Source organism: Pseudophryne corroboree, chromosome 3, assembly GCF_028390025.1.
Source record: "Pseudophryne corroboree isolate aPseCor3 chromosome 3, aPseCor3.hap2, whole genome shotgun sequence".
NCBI classification, from domain to species: Eukaryota; Metazoa; Chordata; class Amphibia; order Anura; family Myobatrachidae; genus Pseudophryne; species Pseudophryne corroboree.
The window spans coordinates 275,393,539-275,410,441 of NC_086446.1; the positions used below are offsets into that span (position 1 = coordinate 275,393,539).

Genomic DNA, 16,903 nt, shown 5'->3' on the forward strand with positions numbered 1-16,903 from the left:
GAAAAAAAATTGGACTTGCTTTGGGGCTGGGAGAAAAATAAATAGGATATAATTACCTACCGGTAAATCCTTTTCTTGTAATCTGTAGAGCAGTGTTTCCCAACCACGGTCCTCAAGGCACACTAACAGTCCTGGTTTTAGTGATATCCAGGCTTGAACACAGGTGACTTAATTAGTACCTCAGTTATTTGATTTAACCATCTGTGCTGAAGCCTGGATATCACTAAAACCTGCACTGTTGGTGTGCCTTGAGGACCGCGGTTGGGAATGCCTGCTGTAGAGGATACTGGGAAACCATTTAGTACCATGGGGTATAGACTGGTCCACTGGGAGCCTTGGGCACTTTAAGAATTTGAAACTGCGTGCTGGCTCCTCCCTCTATGTCCCTCCTACCAGACTCAGTCTAGGAAACTGTGCCCGAGAAGACGGACATTCTTTGAGAGAAGGATAGATAAGGAAAGTGGTGAGATTATGAACCAGCACACACGGAACAATAGGAAAGCCATGCTAACCAAACTTGAAACATGAACAGCAACAGCTGTACAAACCAGAATACTTAACCAAGTAACAGTGCAGGAAGAATGAAGCACTGGGCGGGCGCCCAGTATCCTCTACGGACTACGACAAAAGGATTTACCGGTAGGTAATGAAAATCCTATTTTCTCTTACGTCCTAGAGGATACTGGGAATCCATTTAGTACCATGGGGAAGTACCAATGCTCCCAAACCGTGTGGGAGAGTGCTGAGATTCCTGCAGTACTGATTGGCCTCTGAGGACCTTCAGTTTGGTTAAAGTATCGAACTTGTAAAACTTTTTGCAAACGTGTTCGACCCAGACCAAGTAGCTGCTCAGTAGAGCTGTAAAGCCAAGACAACCCGGGCAGCTGCCAAGAAGAACCCACCGACTCAGTAGAGTGGGCCTGTACAGATTTTGGAACCGGCAATCCTGCCAGGAATAAGCATGCTGGATAGTGAGCCTGATCCAGCGTGCAATAGACTGCTTTGAAGCAGGACACCCAATTTTATTGGGATCATATAGAACGAACAGCGAGTTGGATTTCCTGTGACGAACTGTTCTGTTTACATACACCTTCAAAGCCCTCACAACACCCAAAGACTTTGAAGTAGCAGAGGTGTCCATCACAGCCGGGACCACAATAGGTTGGCTGATGTGAAAAGCGGACACCACCTTAGGAAGAAATTGCTGACACATTCTGAGTTCAGCTCTGTCCTCATGGAAAATTAAGTAGGGACTCTTGTGAGACAACGCCCCCAACTCTGACACACGTCTTGCTGAGGCCAAGGCCAACAGTGTGACGGTCTTCTACGTAAGGTACTTTACGTTAACCTCCTGTAACGGTACAAACCATTCCGATTTGGAGGAACTGCAGCACCAAATTGAGATCCCAAGGTGCCATGGGAAGCACAAAGGGAGGCTGGATGTGTAGAACACCTTTCAAAAAGTCTGGACCTCAGGGAGAGACGCCAATTGTTTCTGAAAGTAAATAGACATGGACGAAATTTGGACTTTAATGGAGCCTAAGCGTAGGCCCACATCCACGCCCGACTGCAGAAAAAGCAGGAGACGTCCCAGATGAAATTCCACTACAGAATATTGTCTGGTTTCACACCAAGAGACACATTTCTTCCATATATCGTGGTAATGTTTAGACCAGGCATGTCCAAACTGCGGCCCTCCAGCTGTTGTGAAACTACATATCCCAGCATGCCCTGACAGTTTTGCTGTCAGGGAATGCTAAAGCTGTGTCAGGGCATTCTGGGATGTGTAGTTTCTCAACAGCTAGAGGGCCGCAGTTTGGACATGCCTGGTTTAAACGTTACCCCCTTCCTGGCTTGGATCATAGTTGGGATGACCTTGTCAGGAATCCTACTTCTGGCTAGAATCAGCCGTTCAACTTCCATGCCGTTAAACGTAGCCGCGGTAAGTCTTGATAGATGAACGGGCCCTGATGCAGAAGAGCTGCGCGAAGAGGTAGAGGCTATGGATCTTCGATCAGCATCTCGAGAAGATCCGCGTACCAGGCCCTTTGAGGCCAGTCCGGAGCAATGAGGATTGCATGAACCTTTTTCCCTTTTTATTCTCTTTAGAATTCTTGGTATCAGAGGAAGTGGAGGAAAACACTTACACTACCTGGTAGACCCATGAAGTTGTCGGAGCATCTACCGCCATTGCTTGTGGGTCTCTCGCCCTGGAACAGTACCGCTTGAGCTTCTTGTTGAGTTGAGAGGCCATCATGTCGATCTGTGGATATCCCCACCGACGTGTAAACCACCGGAACACCTCTGGGTGGAGGCCCCACTCCCCCGGATGTAGGTCGTGTCTGCTGAGGAAGTCTGCTTCCCAGTTGTCTACTCCCGGAATGAAGACCGCCGACAACGCCACGGCATGTTTTTCCACCCAGGGGAGAATTCTTGACCCCTCTGACATTGCCGTTCTGCTTTTCGTTCCGCCCTGTCGGTTTATGTACGTTACTGCCGTTACATTGTCCGACTGGACTTGAATGGCCTGATTCCGAAGTAGAGATGAAGCCTGCAGAGGGGCGTTGTTGATTGCCCTGAGTTCCAAGATGTTTATTGGAAGGACGACTTCCCGACCTGACTATCTTCCTTGAAACTGTACCCCCTGGGTGACTGCTCCCCCAACCTCTGAGGCTTGTGTCTGTGGTTAGCAGAATCCAATTCTGAATCCTGAACCTCTGACCATTGACGAGGTGAGAAGTCTGTGGCCACCACAGAAGGGAGATTCTGTCCTTTGGCGACAGACAGATCCTCTGGTGCATGTGAAGATGCGATCCGGACAGTTTGTCCAACAGATCCAGCTGGAAGGGCCTCGCATGAAACCTTCCGTACTGAAGCACCTTGTAAGAGGCCACCATTTTCCCCAGAAGGCGAATGCACAGATGCCCCGAGATCTGGGTTGGCTTCAGGACAGCCCGAACCATCGACTGGATTTCCATAACCTTCTCCAAGGGAAGGAACACTCTCTGAGACTCTGTGTCATGTATCATTCCTAGAAAGGAGAGTCTTTGCGTCGGTTCCAGGTGAGATTTTGGCAAGTTCAGAATCCACCTGTCATCCAGGAGTCGTTTGGTTGAGAGTCCAATGCTGTACAACAATTGCTCCCTGGACACGGAGCCTTTATCAGAAGATCGTCCAGGTACGGAATTATGTTCTCTCCCTGTTTGCGGAGTAGAAACATCATCTCTACCATCACCTTGGTGAACACTCTCGGTGCTGTGGAGAGACCAAATGGCAGGGCCTGGAACTGGTAGTGGTAGTCCTGCAGTGCAAACCGTAGATAAGCCTGATGAGATGGCCAGATTGGAATGTGAAGGTACGCATTCTTGATATCCAGAGACACTAGGAATTCCCCCTCCTACAGACCTGAGATCACCGCTCTCAGAGACTCCATCTTGAATTTGAACACTCGTAACTACGGGTTCAACGACTTGAGGTTCAAAATCTGTCTTTCCGAACCGTCTGGCTTCGGTACTACAAACAAGTTGGAATACTACCCCTTGTTTTGCAGATGAGGTGGAACTGGAACAATGACCTGAGTCTGTACCAGTTTTTGAATGGCATCCTGTAAGGTTACACTTGTTTCCTGTTAAACTAGTAAGCCTGATTTGAAAAATGTGTGAGTTGGGAGCTCCTGAAACTCCAGTCTGTAGCCCTGGGAAATAAGAGCTATGACCCAGGGATCCTGGCATGATAATGTCCAGATGTGACTAAAAAAGTTTAGTCTGGCTCCCACCTGCCAGTCCTCCAGCCATCGCGGCCCACCGTCATGCCGAAGGCTTTGAGGAAGCAGAGCTTGAGCTCTGCTCCCGTGAACCGGCAGTTGCTGGTTTTCCTCTAGTGCCTCTGGTGGCTGTAGAAGAACCTCTGGTTTTGCCCTTAACCTTGGCAGTCCGAAAGGACTGTAGATTAGGTCCTGAGTAGGCCCTCATGGCTGGGGGAGCAGAAGAGGGAAGATACGTAGACTTACCGGCAGTGGCTTTGGAGATCCATTTGTCTAGTTCATCTCCAAATAAGGCCTCTCCTGTGAAGGGTAGACCTTCCACGCCTTTCCTGGAGACTGTATCAGCAGTCTACTGCCATAGTCATAAGCCATCCTGCGTGCTGACACTGCCATGGTAGTGGTGCGTGCATTAAGCAATCTTACTTCTTTTATGGCTTCCACCATAAAATTCGCAGAGTCCTGTATATGTTGCAGGAGTAAAATAATCTCCCCCTGAGGCAAGGTACCTAACACCTCAATTAGGTTACCCGACCATTTGGCGATGGCTTTAGTAATCAACCCACATGCTATAGTGGGTCTCTGGGCCACCCCAGCAGCTGTATACAAAGATTTGAGTGCATTCTCAATTCTACGATCAGCCGTGTCTTTTAGGGAGGCTGCACCCGGGACAGGCAATACAATTTTCCGTGACAGCCTAGATACTGATGCATCCACTATTTTTTGTTACCCTCAGGAGAAACGGGAAAAGATTAAATCAACCTTTTAGGGATTTGAAATTTGCTGTCTGGATTAACCCACGATTCTTCAAACAGGTTATTTAGTTCCTTTGACACAGGAAAAGGGGCTGAGGATTTCTTTTTTATATTGAAATAAGATTCCTCAGTCTCCTCTGTTACTTATCAGGGATATGCAGAACTTCTCTGATAGCTTCTATGAGAGCCTCTATTCCCTGTAACAGAGTAGCCTCCCCTACCTCTGAGTCCACCTCCCCCTCCTCCATGTCTGACCCCTCATCATCAGAGTCAGACTGCAGTGTATGGGCCAAAGGACGTTTTTGCGGACAAATGGCAGGGGACTGAGACACTGGTTTGGGTACTGAGTCTCTTTTCATAAACTCAGTCATCGGTTGTCTTAAGTATTGCATCTCTTTCTCATTGTGGGACAATGTAGTGGAAATATTGGAGATCATTCCCCAAATGGAATCCAGCCAAGCTGGCTCTGCCCCGCTAGCCTGGAAAGGTATGCTGCACTGAGTACACTGCAGTGAACCTCCTGGAGAAGAGGAACACTGTGCCTTACATGAAACACACTCTTTGTCTGACATACTGTGACAGTGCGCACACACACACACAGGAAAAGGTTAAATGCACAATTAACCCACAAAGAGCCCTTCAAGAGAGACACCGAGATAGCCTGGAGCCAGCACACAGTGTCCTTACTCCTAATGCCAAGCTTAGCCGGGTCGCAGATTAAGTACCCATATTTGGGACTAAGTACACTAGTAAGTGCTCCCCTTCCCCTGCTATGACCCCATGGTACCACTGAGGTAATCTGGAGTCTCTCCGGAGGAGCTTCGCGTCCCTTTCACTCAGCGACTGTGTCCACTGCAGAGGGAAAATGGCGCTGGTGAGCTGCTGATTTTAGTGTCTAAAATGGAGTCAGTCGCCTTTTAAGTCTGTAATGCCAGTCTGGGTACTGTGTACACATATAGGGGGTCATTCTGAGTTTATCGCTAGCTGCCGTTGTTCGCAGCACAGCGATCAGGCAAAAAATCGGCTCAGCTGCGCATGCGTATGGGCCGCCGTGCACACGCGCAAAGTACTTTCACACAAAACTATGCAGTTTTACACAAGGCTGAGCGACTCATTTCAGTCGCACGGATGATCGGTGAGTGATTGACAGGAAAGGGGCGTTTCTGGGAGGTAACTGACCATTTTCCAGGAGTGTGCTAAAAAAAGCAAGCGTGCCTGGGGAAACGGGGGAGTGGCTGGCCGAACGCAGGGCGTGTATGTGACGTCATGCGTCCGCACTGTGTACTGAATCTGGAGAGTCATCCACACCCTGTAGAAGCCGTGCATCTCCGTATCTTCATGCCGCCATAATGGCTGGCGCCCCACTAACCGGGACGCCGGCTTAGTACTCACCACTCTTCTATCTTCTGGCTCTGTTAGGGGTGTCAGCGTGCTGTAGGAATGTACACTCGCCGTGGTGGGGCTTGCGAATAGTTCCCTCGGAAGCTAGTGTCCTGTCAGCGGGGAATGGGACCATTAACCCTTCAAGAGGTTGCCCCCACCCCTAAGTCCCACGTAGTAGGCAGGCTGGTGCCATCAAGTCCTGCCCGAAAATAACAAACAGATAAAATAAATGCACAAAACTCTTGGAGCTTCCACCGACGTGACCGGCTCCTCCAGGCACATTTTCTAAACGGAGTCTGGTAGGAGGGGCATAGAGGGAGGATCCAGGGCACGCTATCAAATTCTTAAAGTGCCCAAGGCTCCTAGTGGACCCATCTATTCCCCATGGTACTAAATGGATTCCCAGTGTCCTCTAGGGAAAAAAAGAAATCACCATAGCTCATTTTCTTTCCTTCAATTGAATAGGAAAAACTACGCACCACAGGGCTTTTGTATTTCACCCTCAATTGAATAGGCCCCTTAGAAACCAAACTGCTTATTATTGATCCATCCAGTAAAACCTAGACCAGTGTTTCTGAAAAAAGTCCCCATAGAACCCTAAAAGTGCATGTTTTCCAGATCTTCTAGTGGAATCACAGGTTAAGACACTAGAAGTACAGGTGGTACTAATTATTCCTGAGGATAGCTTTAAAACAAGCATGGTTAGGGTTTCATGAGGACTGGGTTTGAGAAACACTGACCTACACTAATGAAGGAAAGTCTTGTTGCTATTGGTTACAAGCACATTTGTGGGAAAAAGTCATTCTCTGCCTAGAATATTCACTGCAACTAGTGAAGATCTCCAAATATTGTTGATGATGTTATGTGTGACTTACCGGTCTCGCGCTATAATACTAATCCTATCCTGTCCAGCCTTCTTAAGTGCCTTGTGTGCCCGGTCACTGCTCCATCCAGCACAGTTTTGGCCATTGATTTGCAGAATCTGATCCCCAAACCGCAGGCCAACCAGAGAAGCTGGAGAGTTTACTTGGACCAGCTGTACAAACACTCCCTAAAAAGATATGGATCATTATTTCAACACTCCAGGTTCCCCGGATCAAGAACAATCCTTGCTATTTCTGTTTATGAACCTGGCTCCTTCTCCTCACCTTGTCTACAGATTTTAATCTCAGTCCCATCTTTCCACTTTCGTCCTTGCATAAGATCACTTCTCGGATTCCATGTTTAATTTCTGCACGTCTCAGACCAATATCATTGCCTGTGACTGGAGCTACCAGCCCTCCTGGGATAATATATGGTATAGCCACATCCTGCTTGCCAAAGAAAGATTTATGAACAAAGGAAAAATAACATTAAAATCCCAAAATAAGCCAATTTACAAAGAGAATGTGATAGTGATGGGTTATAGTAGTGGCTATTAGAAAGGTACTCTAGGACCCACACTCAGAGGTTCTATAATGCTCTTGCTGAGATAAAGTGTATATTCTTACACTGTATTGAAGAATACTTGAACTAAAAGGAAGGTTGTGTACTGTATAATAATACACCTCTTTATAGGTCTTTGTTCTCATGAAAAATTGAGTCAAAAGTAGTCAAGAATGGATATGAATAAAATAAAAAGAGTTTACATGCACACGCAAAATGATTTGGTGGATGAATGAAAAACATGGTTGCAGTTTGTATGAATCTAGTATTTGTACCCTACCACAAAGGTCCTCAAACTCCGCCATTACAGTCCTGCTTTTAAGGATATTTATGCTTAAGTGCAGTTGACTTAATTAGTAGCTCAGGCAGTTTGATTTAAGTATCTGGATTCAAGCATGGATATCCTTAAAACCTGGATTGTAATAACAGTGTTTCTAAATCTGCCCCTATAATAATAATAATAATAATAATAATAATTTTTATTTATATAGCGCTCTTTCTCCAACAGGACTCAAGGCTCTATGAAAGAAATGGTGTATTTTCAATTGAAGTCACTATAAAATTGCATTAAAAATAAAAGCAGAGAAGTAAGTACAGTTTATGGTTTATGTGTAGTGTAACATGAACAGTAACTACCTTGTTTATTATATTATGGTTAAATGGAATATGTTCCCTAAGGAACCAGGTCACCCAGTAGTCACGTTCTCAAGGGAAATTATGAAGTAAAGGTTTACCATTAAGGTGTCCCTGTTAATGCGCAGACAGACATTCTATGGAATGGAATAAGTGACATTTTCCACAGTGACGTTCCTAATTGAATATATAGATTGAATATACATAGATTCAGCCAAACTTATATTAGTTAAAAATACAGGTGACTAGAGATTTGTACTCACGTTCCCTCCAGATGGAACCAATGACATATTAAGTTGTAACTCTTCATCAGTCAATGATAAACCCATGTAATTACTCAGTTCAGTCAGGTTTGGATATAAGCCTATGTCAAATCAGATAACAATAATGATGAGCACATATTCTGAGCAAATGGACAAAGCTTTGAGAAGTGATCTAATGCTATTTTGTGTGCCACAGTTAGGTATTTGTATAACAATCAAATATATTTGTGTTATGTTTGTTACTTAAAAATAACATTTAGTACCAATACAATTAATTATTTATGAACTGTGCTAGTTTGTAAATAGAATTTATATTTTTATTAGCTTTTTATTTTTCTGGATGTAGTAATCTCAATCCTCCACATGGGGGAGCCTTGTAGATATACTGCAGTGTTTGCTAAACAAGGTTTTGTATCAACCATAAATACGGATTTAAGTTCCCCATGCCATGCTAAACTACTTTACTATAACACCAAGCTTTGCAACCCTGCAGCAACAGAGCATGCTGGAAATAACAGGTCATCATTACTTAGGGGAATATTTAACGATTAATATTTGTGGGATAGCCACCAAAAGCAGCCATTTTTGGGTGGGTACCTGCAAATAGTAAGGCTCTTCCATGTCTACCATCTCTGAGATCTGCTGCAGTCCCTCCATTTCGGACCACAAATGCAGTCCCCATATGAATCTGGCATCCTGACTCTAGGTTGACACACATTATGTCAACACCTATTGGTCGACATTGAATGGGTCGACACATAAAGTAGAGATGGGTCCACATTTATCTTGACCTTTAATAGGATTAACTGAGACTGGCCAGTCGGAATTAATCCCCTGCTGTAATGACTTAATCCCCTGCTGTATTGTTCTCTGTATTGTATTGCAGATGAGAACAATAGATGAAGGGATTATGCTAATAAATCATGTTGTGACTAGGCGCAGAAAACTAGTCAAGATAACGATGGACCCATCTGTATGTTGACACGGCTATTAGATCGACAAGGAAAAGGTTGAAATTAGTTTTTCACATTTTTTAAATATTTTAAACTTTTTCAGACTTTATGATCCACGTGGACTACAATCAGGAATGGTAACCGGTGCCGAGCAGTGAGGCACCTTGCCCAAAGCATGGCGAGCGAAGAGGTGCACTAATTAGGGTTCCCCGTCACTTTACGAAGAAGACAACACACAAAAACCCATGTTGACCTTTTTCCTTGACATTGTTCATGTCGACCTATATCTGGTGTCGACCTAGTGACTGTCGACCAATAGGTGTTGACCTAATGTGTGTCAACCTAGACACTATCGACTCTGAGTCCCATACCCATGAATCTACACAGCTCCAGAATGCAAAGCATGGCCCAGATGGAGTTCACCTATAGTAGCCTATGGGCTACTGTTTTACAAATTGTTCCAGCGAAGTAGCTGTGGGGGACCTGAACTAGGAGGCGGTGTGATAGTTACGCCATCACACAGCTTCAAGCTCTTTGCAAGTACAGGCTCTTATTGGGGCACGTCTCCTGGCAAGAGACATTGTCAGATTTCACATTGGGTGTTTCCACAAAAAATTATATATCACATCCCCATTTTTAAATTTGAGTCGTGATAAATAAGCCCCTTTATCAAGGGTTTTGTTTTTTAATAAAATAAGTAGAAACTGCAGTTTCTGCTAATTTTATGAATTCAGAAATCTTCTGCAGAGGGATAATTAGCAATGCAGACAGCAGTTCTCATTGTTATTAATTGGGAACTACGGTCTGACTCTATGTACCAAACTCTCTTTAACTGACACCATCTTCAACTAGCGTAAACTGCTTTATGCCTATGGAGGCTTACTCACAGGAGATAGATCATCTGATCCCTCTACCGCAGTATCTGGCCAGCCCACGAATCTGTTTAGCACAGTGTCCGATTTCCTGGAGGAGTCACTGCGTGTTAAGTTTAGTACATAGCATTGATAATTTCCTTAGGGAGCAGCTATTCCTCTGTTGCAATAAAAGGATAACCTGAAAATCTATCTATAGTAGTTTCCTTGCTCAGACCTATGAGACCATTTAATTTTCACTACTTTTTGCATTACCTTTAAATGTCCACAGCTACAGTGCTTTAGTTCATGTGGAAGAGGTCATGTCTGAAGGTTTTGGGTCGGAGCATTTATTTGGGGCTAGGCTAAAGCCATCATTCAGGAAGTTTATAGAGTATTAATTATTTTCAGATCGTAGGAGGAAAGCTTGGAGGGAGCTATAAAGTACAAACAATCAGCTCCTACCAGCCACGTTACAGGCTGTGTTAGAACAATGACAGGAGCTGACTGATTGCTACTTTACCTCTCTCTCTAGGTTTGATCATTCTTACCTATAGATTTGGAATATATCCTGATACGTATTGCACAGTAGCGATCACTTTTTTTCTCTTGGATAACCAAGCAGCAGCGTACATAATAGGAATGCTTCAAATTCATTTTTGCTTATGCAAAATAAGGTTTGGCCCCCAAAAATTAACTAAACACATAAAAACCTACAAACCCTATTGAAAGGATAGAACTTCCATTCAAACACAATTGGTAACATTTTGTTTACGCCACGTTCTTATGGAAATATAAGATCTTTTAGACAGAGACAGGGGCGGATGATCGGATCCAGAAGAAAATGAAAGGGGGGGGGGCACCATGAGAGGGGAACGGGAATAGTTATATTTACATGCACCTAAGGCACGCGTGCTCCCAGATAAGGGGTGTGGTATCACAGGGGGTGTGGCCTCAAAGAATACGCCCGCCATCTGGTAATGATTGGCTGTAGGAGCGCATCCTGGTTTATTGCCAATGTTTCACCCTGATGAAAAGGCTAATTGGGCCTTGAAATGTTGGTCACCTGTTCCATTAGTTATGGGAGCCTGGAAGGCACCCCAGCACAATATAATTATTAAAGTTTTTAGTTGGTGGTGGCAGGTGCAGCATACCTTGTTTTGAGCACTGCACTGAGACTCAGACTGCAGGACACGAACTGCCCATCTTTGATTAGCAGAAGCAGCCAGCTGGATCTCCAACAAGCAACATAAGACCTCTGCAGGACAGCCCTGTCACAATCACATGGGCCACCTTCTCAAAGCTAAGGCTGAGTTTGACTGCACCTAGCATGGTGGTAAAGGAAGTGGAGGAGGAAGCGCTGGGATACCGTGTGGTGCAATGAAGGCTAATGAAGCCTTCTGCGCCGTCATAAGTAACAGTCTTACTCGATGCTGGCATTTGAACCACGCGCCTGGGCTGGACTCTGGCCGGCTGGCAGTGGGGAAGGTAGGTTGCGGTGTGAGCAGGGGGAGGCTGCTGCTTTAGCCTCCCCATTGGTTACCACAGGGACTTGCTGTTAGTACCTGCCAGCTCCTTTATCAAATCTGACTGACGGAAATAGCAGTAGTGCTGCTGATGTTCTCCCTTTGAAAAAAAGAAGTCAGAAATGACGGGGGGGGGGGGGGGGGGGGGGGGCATGGGCAATTTGGGCAAAAAAATGTGAAAATACATAACCATAGTTCCCATTTAATACAGAGTGGCTTATGTCATAGTCTGCGAGCTGTATGCTCTGCATAAATTCTGGGGGAGTCTGTCCCTATTTTCAAAGCGGCAATCTTATAAAAGGTAAAACCAGTTTTCTTTTGCCTTTTTAAATGATTGCTGCTTTAAAAATGCAGGCAAACTTAGCCCCAGAGTCTGATGTGGTGACTAAACATGAGTTTAGTTATTTAATGAAACATCCATTAAAATGATTAGATGTCAGTATTCTTTTCTTAAAATGAGTTGTCAATAACTGCACAACCATAGAGGGTAAAATGAAAGGAAGATAAATAAAAATTGTTGCTGCTACAACTGACCATTGTAACCTACCTGGGGCAGCTGGTACAGACGCTGGCATAATAGCGGCTGGCTTGGCAATCACTTGAGTAGACTGAGTCTGAATGAGGAAAACCAAAATGAAGGGAGAGATTAATATCAATATCCTAATAGCACTATCATACATTCATAACGTGTTATGTGACAACATTGCAAAAGACACATTTCATTTGGGATAATTACAAGTCTTAAATAAATATGTCAATGGACCCAAGTGTTGAGAAATACCACACTACTGTTAGCATAATGTGAGTAGGATACTTTTGTGTTTATACACGTGTGAGAGGGCTCTGGGTCTGACCACAGAATAGCAGCATTTTATCAATGAATCATCAGAGTGTTTTCTCAACAACTGTTTGTGAATCAGCTGCCCACGGAGTGATCTATTATTTCACGTGAGATAAAATAACAGCATAATATATGTCACATGGCAGATAATAACATAGACTGATAAGGGAAGAAACGGAGGTGAGAATTGAGCAATTATCTGCATCATGTCAATGTCGTGCATCAGACAGGTAGGAGTAAAGCTGACACAAACGGAAACAAAATTGTTTTAAGTCCTGTGCACCATCCATAACTGAACCACATTCTTTTTTTATTAGTCAACTTTTATCTATCACCCACAACCTCTCATGTGAGAGAGGAAAACAGCACCTGGTGGCGTAAGAAGAAAGATGGCTCCTGACACTACATTTAGAGCCCTTATTTAAAGGAACACTAACCCGTATGTCATCGGTAGGCATTTGCTGTATACATTCCTGAACTCCCATCAGCCATACAGTGACTCCTTTATTTTCTCCCTGCTGTGCTTTGTCACACACTCAGCATCCAGGGCCGCCAAGAGAAATTCTGGGCCCCGGTACAACAATTTCCCGAGCCCCCCTGGAGTGGGTGTGGCCACAGTATGTATATTTATCTATTTCTATATATAGGTAAATATATATCTATATTTATTGTTATAGAACTATATACAGTATATATAAATATTTATATAAAATTTATAAGACACAGTGTCACTCACAGTTCTCATCTCACAGTGTCGCAACCTGACAGACTAGCTCCCAACGTGGTGACCAGCCCTGCTGCTGATTCTTACAACTGAGCTGAGCTGCGCCACTTCTTAAACCCATGGGCCACGTCCAGCCAGCTGCATGCCTGCCCACCTCCCAGTCCTTGCCCACCTCCCGGATCTTGCTGATTCTGAAGAGGCCATCCAGAGCCGGCTGCAGAGATTGACTCGCGAGATGATGATATCAGCAGCGGCTGGAAGTGGCTGTGAGGGACGTCCACGACAAGGGATAAACAGCCAGGTGACACACACACACAACCCCCCTCCCGGCAGTCCGACCTACCGCTCGCACACCTGCCCATTGATTTATAATAAAGAAAAAAAATATACCACCAATAAAATGGCTACTGGTGTGCTCTGGCCCCCCTCCCTTTCTCAACACCACTGTGAGCATCCTCAGGAGCGAACTGATGACCTGGCGGAAAGGGAGGATGTACGCAGCAAATGCTCACATAGACAATGCCAGTTACATCTGTATGTGCTACTCTTCAACACAGTCACCTAGACTAGTATTTCTCAATTACAGAGCCCACAATTAGTCCTATGTTCAGGGTTTTCTTGATCATACATACATTAATACAATTAATTGTCTCCCCTATTCCCACAGAGGGGCCAGTCTTACCTGAAGTGACCGGTCTACTTTCAGATCTTCTAGAGATGGATATAGAGACATGGTAGAGGAATCTAGGGTGAAACAAGAGTTTGTATAAGCACATGCTGCTTAAATGTTATGGTTAATGTCAGAAATAAGACTAATACTTTATTATTATTTTATTTTACAAGTTTTATTCATACTGGGGTGAGATGTATCAAACATTGGAGAGATAAAGTACTAACAGATCAGTTTTGAGCTGCCATTTTACAGGCTGTGTTGAAAAAATGACAGAAGCTGATTGGTTAGTACTTTACATCTCTCCAATATTTGATAAATACCCGCTCTGTTTAATTTAATTGCACTTCAAGTGGGGTATAGGGTACTTTCACTTTTGATATTACTCCATTCCTGAATAGTAATCTTCCATCAGTTACCTATTAAATATGGGTTCGGTTCCTCACTTTGTCCCCCTTTAAGTTTTGTACTGGTGGCCCTAAAACATTTTGGCCTGCCAGAAACATTGCAAAAAGTGTAGCATTTTATGAAAAAGAAATACCCCAAAATGGCATCTTATCAATTTATGATGTCCAAATATGGATGCCCCCTATAAAGTGTAAGTTCATTATTTCTCGTGTGAGATTTAATAGAGAGACAAGGTCAGGTATTGATTATTATCTTTTATTTATATGGCACCACTAAGCATCTGAAAGGTTATGGATCAATGGATCAACATGGATTAGGTCGACAATAAATAGGTTGACCACTATTGGTTGACATTGTAAACACAGGAAAAAGGTTGATACATTAAAATGGTCAACATAGAACATGTCAACACATAAAAATGTCAACATTACATTTTCACACTTTTTTGGTTTAGTTTTTGCGGAACATGACCAGGAACCCGAATTAGTGCACCGCGTCCCCTTGAATGGCTCGCTTACCATTCCCTTACTATTTCCAATCATAGTCCACATGGATGGTAAAGTATGAAAAAGCTTGGGGTTTTTTTTAAGCGTTTTCAAGTGTCGAGCTATCCTGTGTCTGCCTTTTTCCTGTGTCGACCATGTCAGTGTTGACCAATAGTGGTCGACTTATTTATTAACAGTTTCTTATATAGCCAGTTTGTCACGATCCTAGGCACGGCGATTCCCCAGATACGCCAATCTGCGAATCCCTGCCACGTGACACCTTTACTGGATACCTGAGCGCGTGTATTTCACACAAAATCACTGCCACCAGCCAAAGTACAAACGTTTAGGGTATGACCCAAGGCAAACTTATGGCTTTTGCCTGCACCTAGAATTATTAATATTTTGGTAACGCCTCTTTCAGAGAGTTGGGTTGGATGCACAACGGACCTATTGACTGTTAACCTAATCCATGACGACCTACCATTCGGATACCAACTGAAGCACAATAAACTTATAATAGGGGAAATATCAAATGGAGATCTTACAATAACTGAGTGACACTTAGCAGCACTCAATGATCCAATGACCTGGGAGGGTGGACAGAAAGGTTCACTATCGCTGACAGTATGCTGGGGACAGGGATAGTGCAAGGTGAGAACCAAGTGAGTGGAGCATCCTGCTTGTAAATGCTTAGGGGGATATTTACTACAGTGCGGGTTTATAGTAGTGGAGATGTTGCCCATAGCAACCAATCAGATTCTACTTATCATTTATCTAGCATCTTCTAGAATATAAAAGCTAGAATCTGACTGGTTGCTATGGGCAACATCTCCACTCCTATATACTGGTACTTTAGTAAATATACCCGCTAAGCCATACAGCATACACTTTCCTGTTCAACAAGTGTACGCAATAACATATAATCACACACAAGACATCACAAAATAGTCCATAGTTCTGCAGCTGTATACCCCTTTCAGATATAGCCTTTTGACACAGGCAGAGGCAGAACTCTGGGAGGCAACGGAGTCATCTGCCGCCGGGCTCCTGCTCTGAAGGGGGGCACCTCTCCTCCCATTCTGTGACACCATTGAATTAAGTTAATTGATAGCTGTCGCTGTCTTATCAGTGGCCGACTTCCTTACTGGTCCCTGCACCTTACAAATCACACCCTCTCTATTATACTGAATATACACATTTTACAAGTGTCATACCCAGGATTAGAAACCATAACCTATTACACTGGAAGCAGACACCTTACTGATGAAGCTGTTTGCTTCTGTATAGGAAATATGAGAATTTTAACTATATGAAGATACTTCTCTGACAATTACACGTAACTTCATATAGTTAGAATTCTCATGCTTCCTGTACAGGAACAAGTAACTCCATCAGTAAAGTGTCTGCTGTTAGTGTAACAGGTCATGGGTTCTAATCCTGGGTATGACTGCTAAGAAATGTGTGATTTAAAATAAAAGACAATGAAATTTATATATACAGTATATAAAAATTTTTCAGAACACACACACACACACACACACACACACACACACACACACACACACACACACACACACACACACACACACACACACACACACACACCCCTTAATATAGGAAATAGGGGGCACCAATATTTATCTTGCCTCTGGGCAACTGTGACGAACTTACGCCACTGGACCCAGGCTATTGCAAGGTCTTGCAGCTCGACTTGTGTCTCGGCTGTGTGTGAACATCCCGACACGGGTGTATATATTATATACGTATGTTATAAACCTACACATGGGTCAGATGTCCTAGGTCCATGACCCTACTTGGTATCAGGGTTTCTCCTGGGACTGACCCAAGTCACTTGTAGTGTGAATGTGGTGACCTGGGTTTTTAGACCTGGGTTGCGCTGAAAATACTTAATGAGCTGTTTTGAGCATTTGCGGATGACATCATCTGCCAGCGCCAGAATACAATGAGCAATGAGTCACACTGAATTCCAGGGCAGACACGGGTTCAGTGTGAGTGGGTTCAACCCAGGAATTTCTCTGGTCCAATGTGTAGTGAAAAAGGGGGTCCCTAGCTGAGATATGGGTTGAAGCCGTGTTCAAAAAAATGTGTGTCGTGTCGGAGCCCCAGCTCATGTCTGAAAGGGATATTATAAATGGCCTCACCAATGTGTAGGTCTATGGCGTTTATATACACAAACAAGAAATTATGGTAAGCCTCCAAACA

The 16,903-nt window shown here is 44.1% G+C and overlaps 1 protein-coding gene across 1 annotated transcript in view; it reads right to left on the bottom strand.

The window, feature by feature from the left end:
* SDCBP2 (syndecan binding protein 2) overlaps positions 1 to 16,903 on the bottom strand; it is a 31,008-nt gene that overhangs the window by 11,682 nt on the left and 2,423 nt on the right. Inside the window, exons 2-6 of the mRNA XM_063959134.1 lie at positions 13,797 to 13,858; positions 12,097 to 12,163; positions 8,220 to 8,320; positions 7,047 to 7,208; positions 6,774 to 6,949 (exon numbers count right to left, since the gene is read on the bottom strand). Coding sequence (XP_063815204.1) covers positions 6,774 to 6,949; positions 7,047 to 7,208; positions 8,220 to 8,320; positions 12,097 to 12,163; positions 13,797 to 13,847 — 557 coding nt within the window. The 5' untranslated portion in view covers positions 13,848 to 13,858. The remainder of the gene's footprint in view (positions 1 to 6,773; positions 6,950 to 7,046; positions 7,209 to 8,219; positions 8,321 to 12,096; positions 12,164 to 13,796; positions 13,859 to 16,903) is intronic.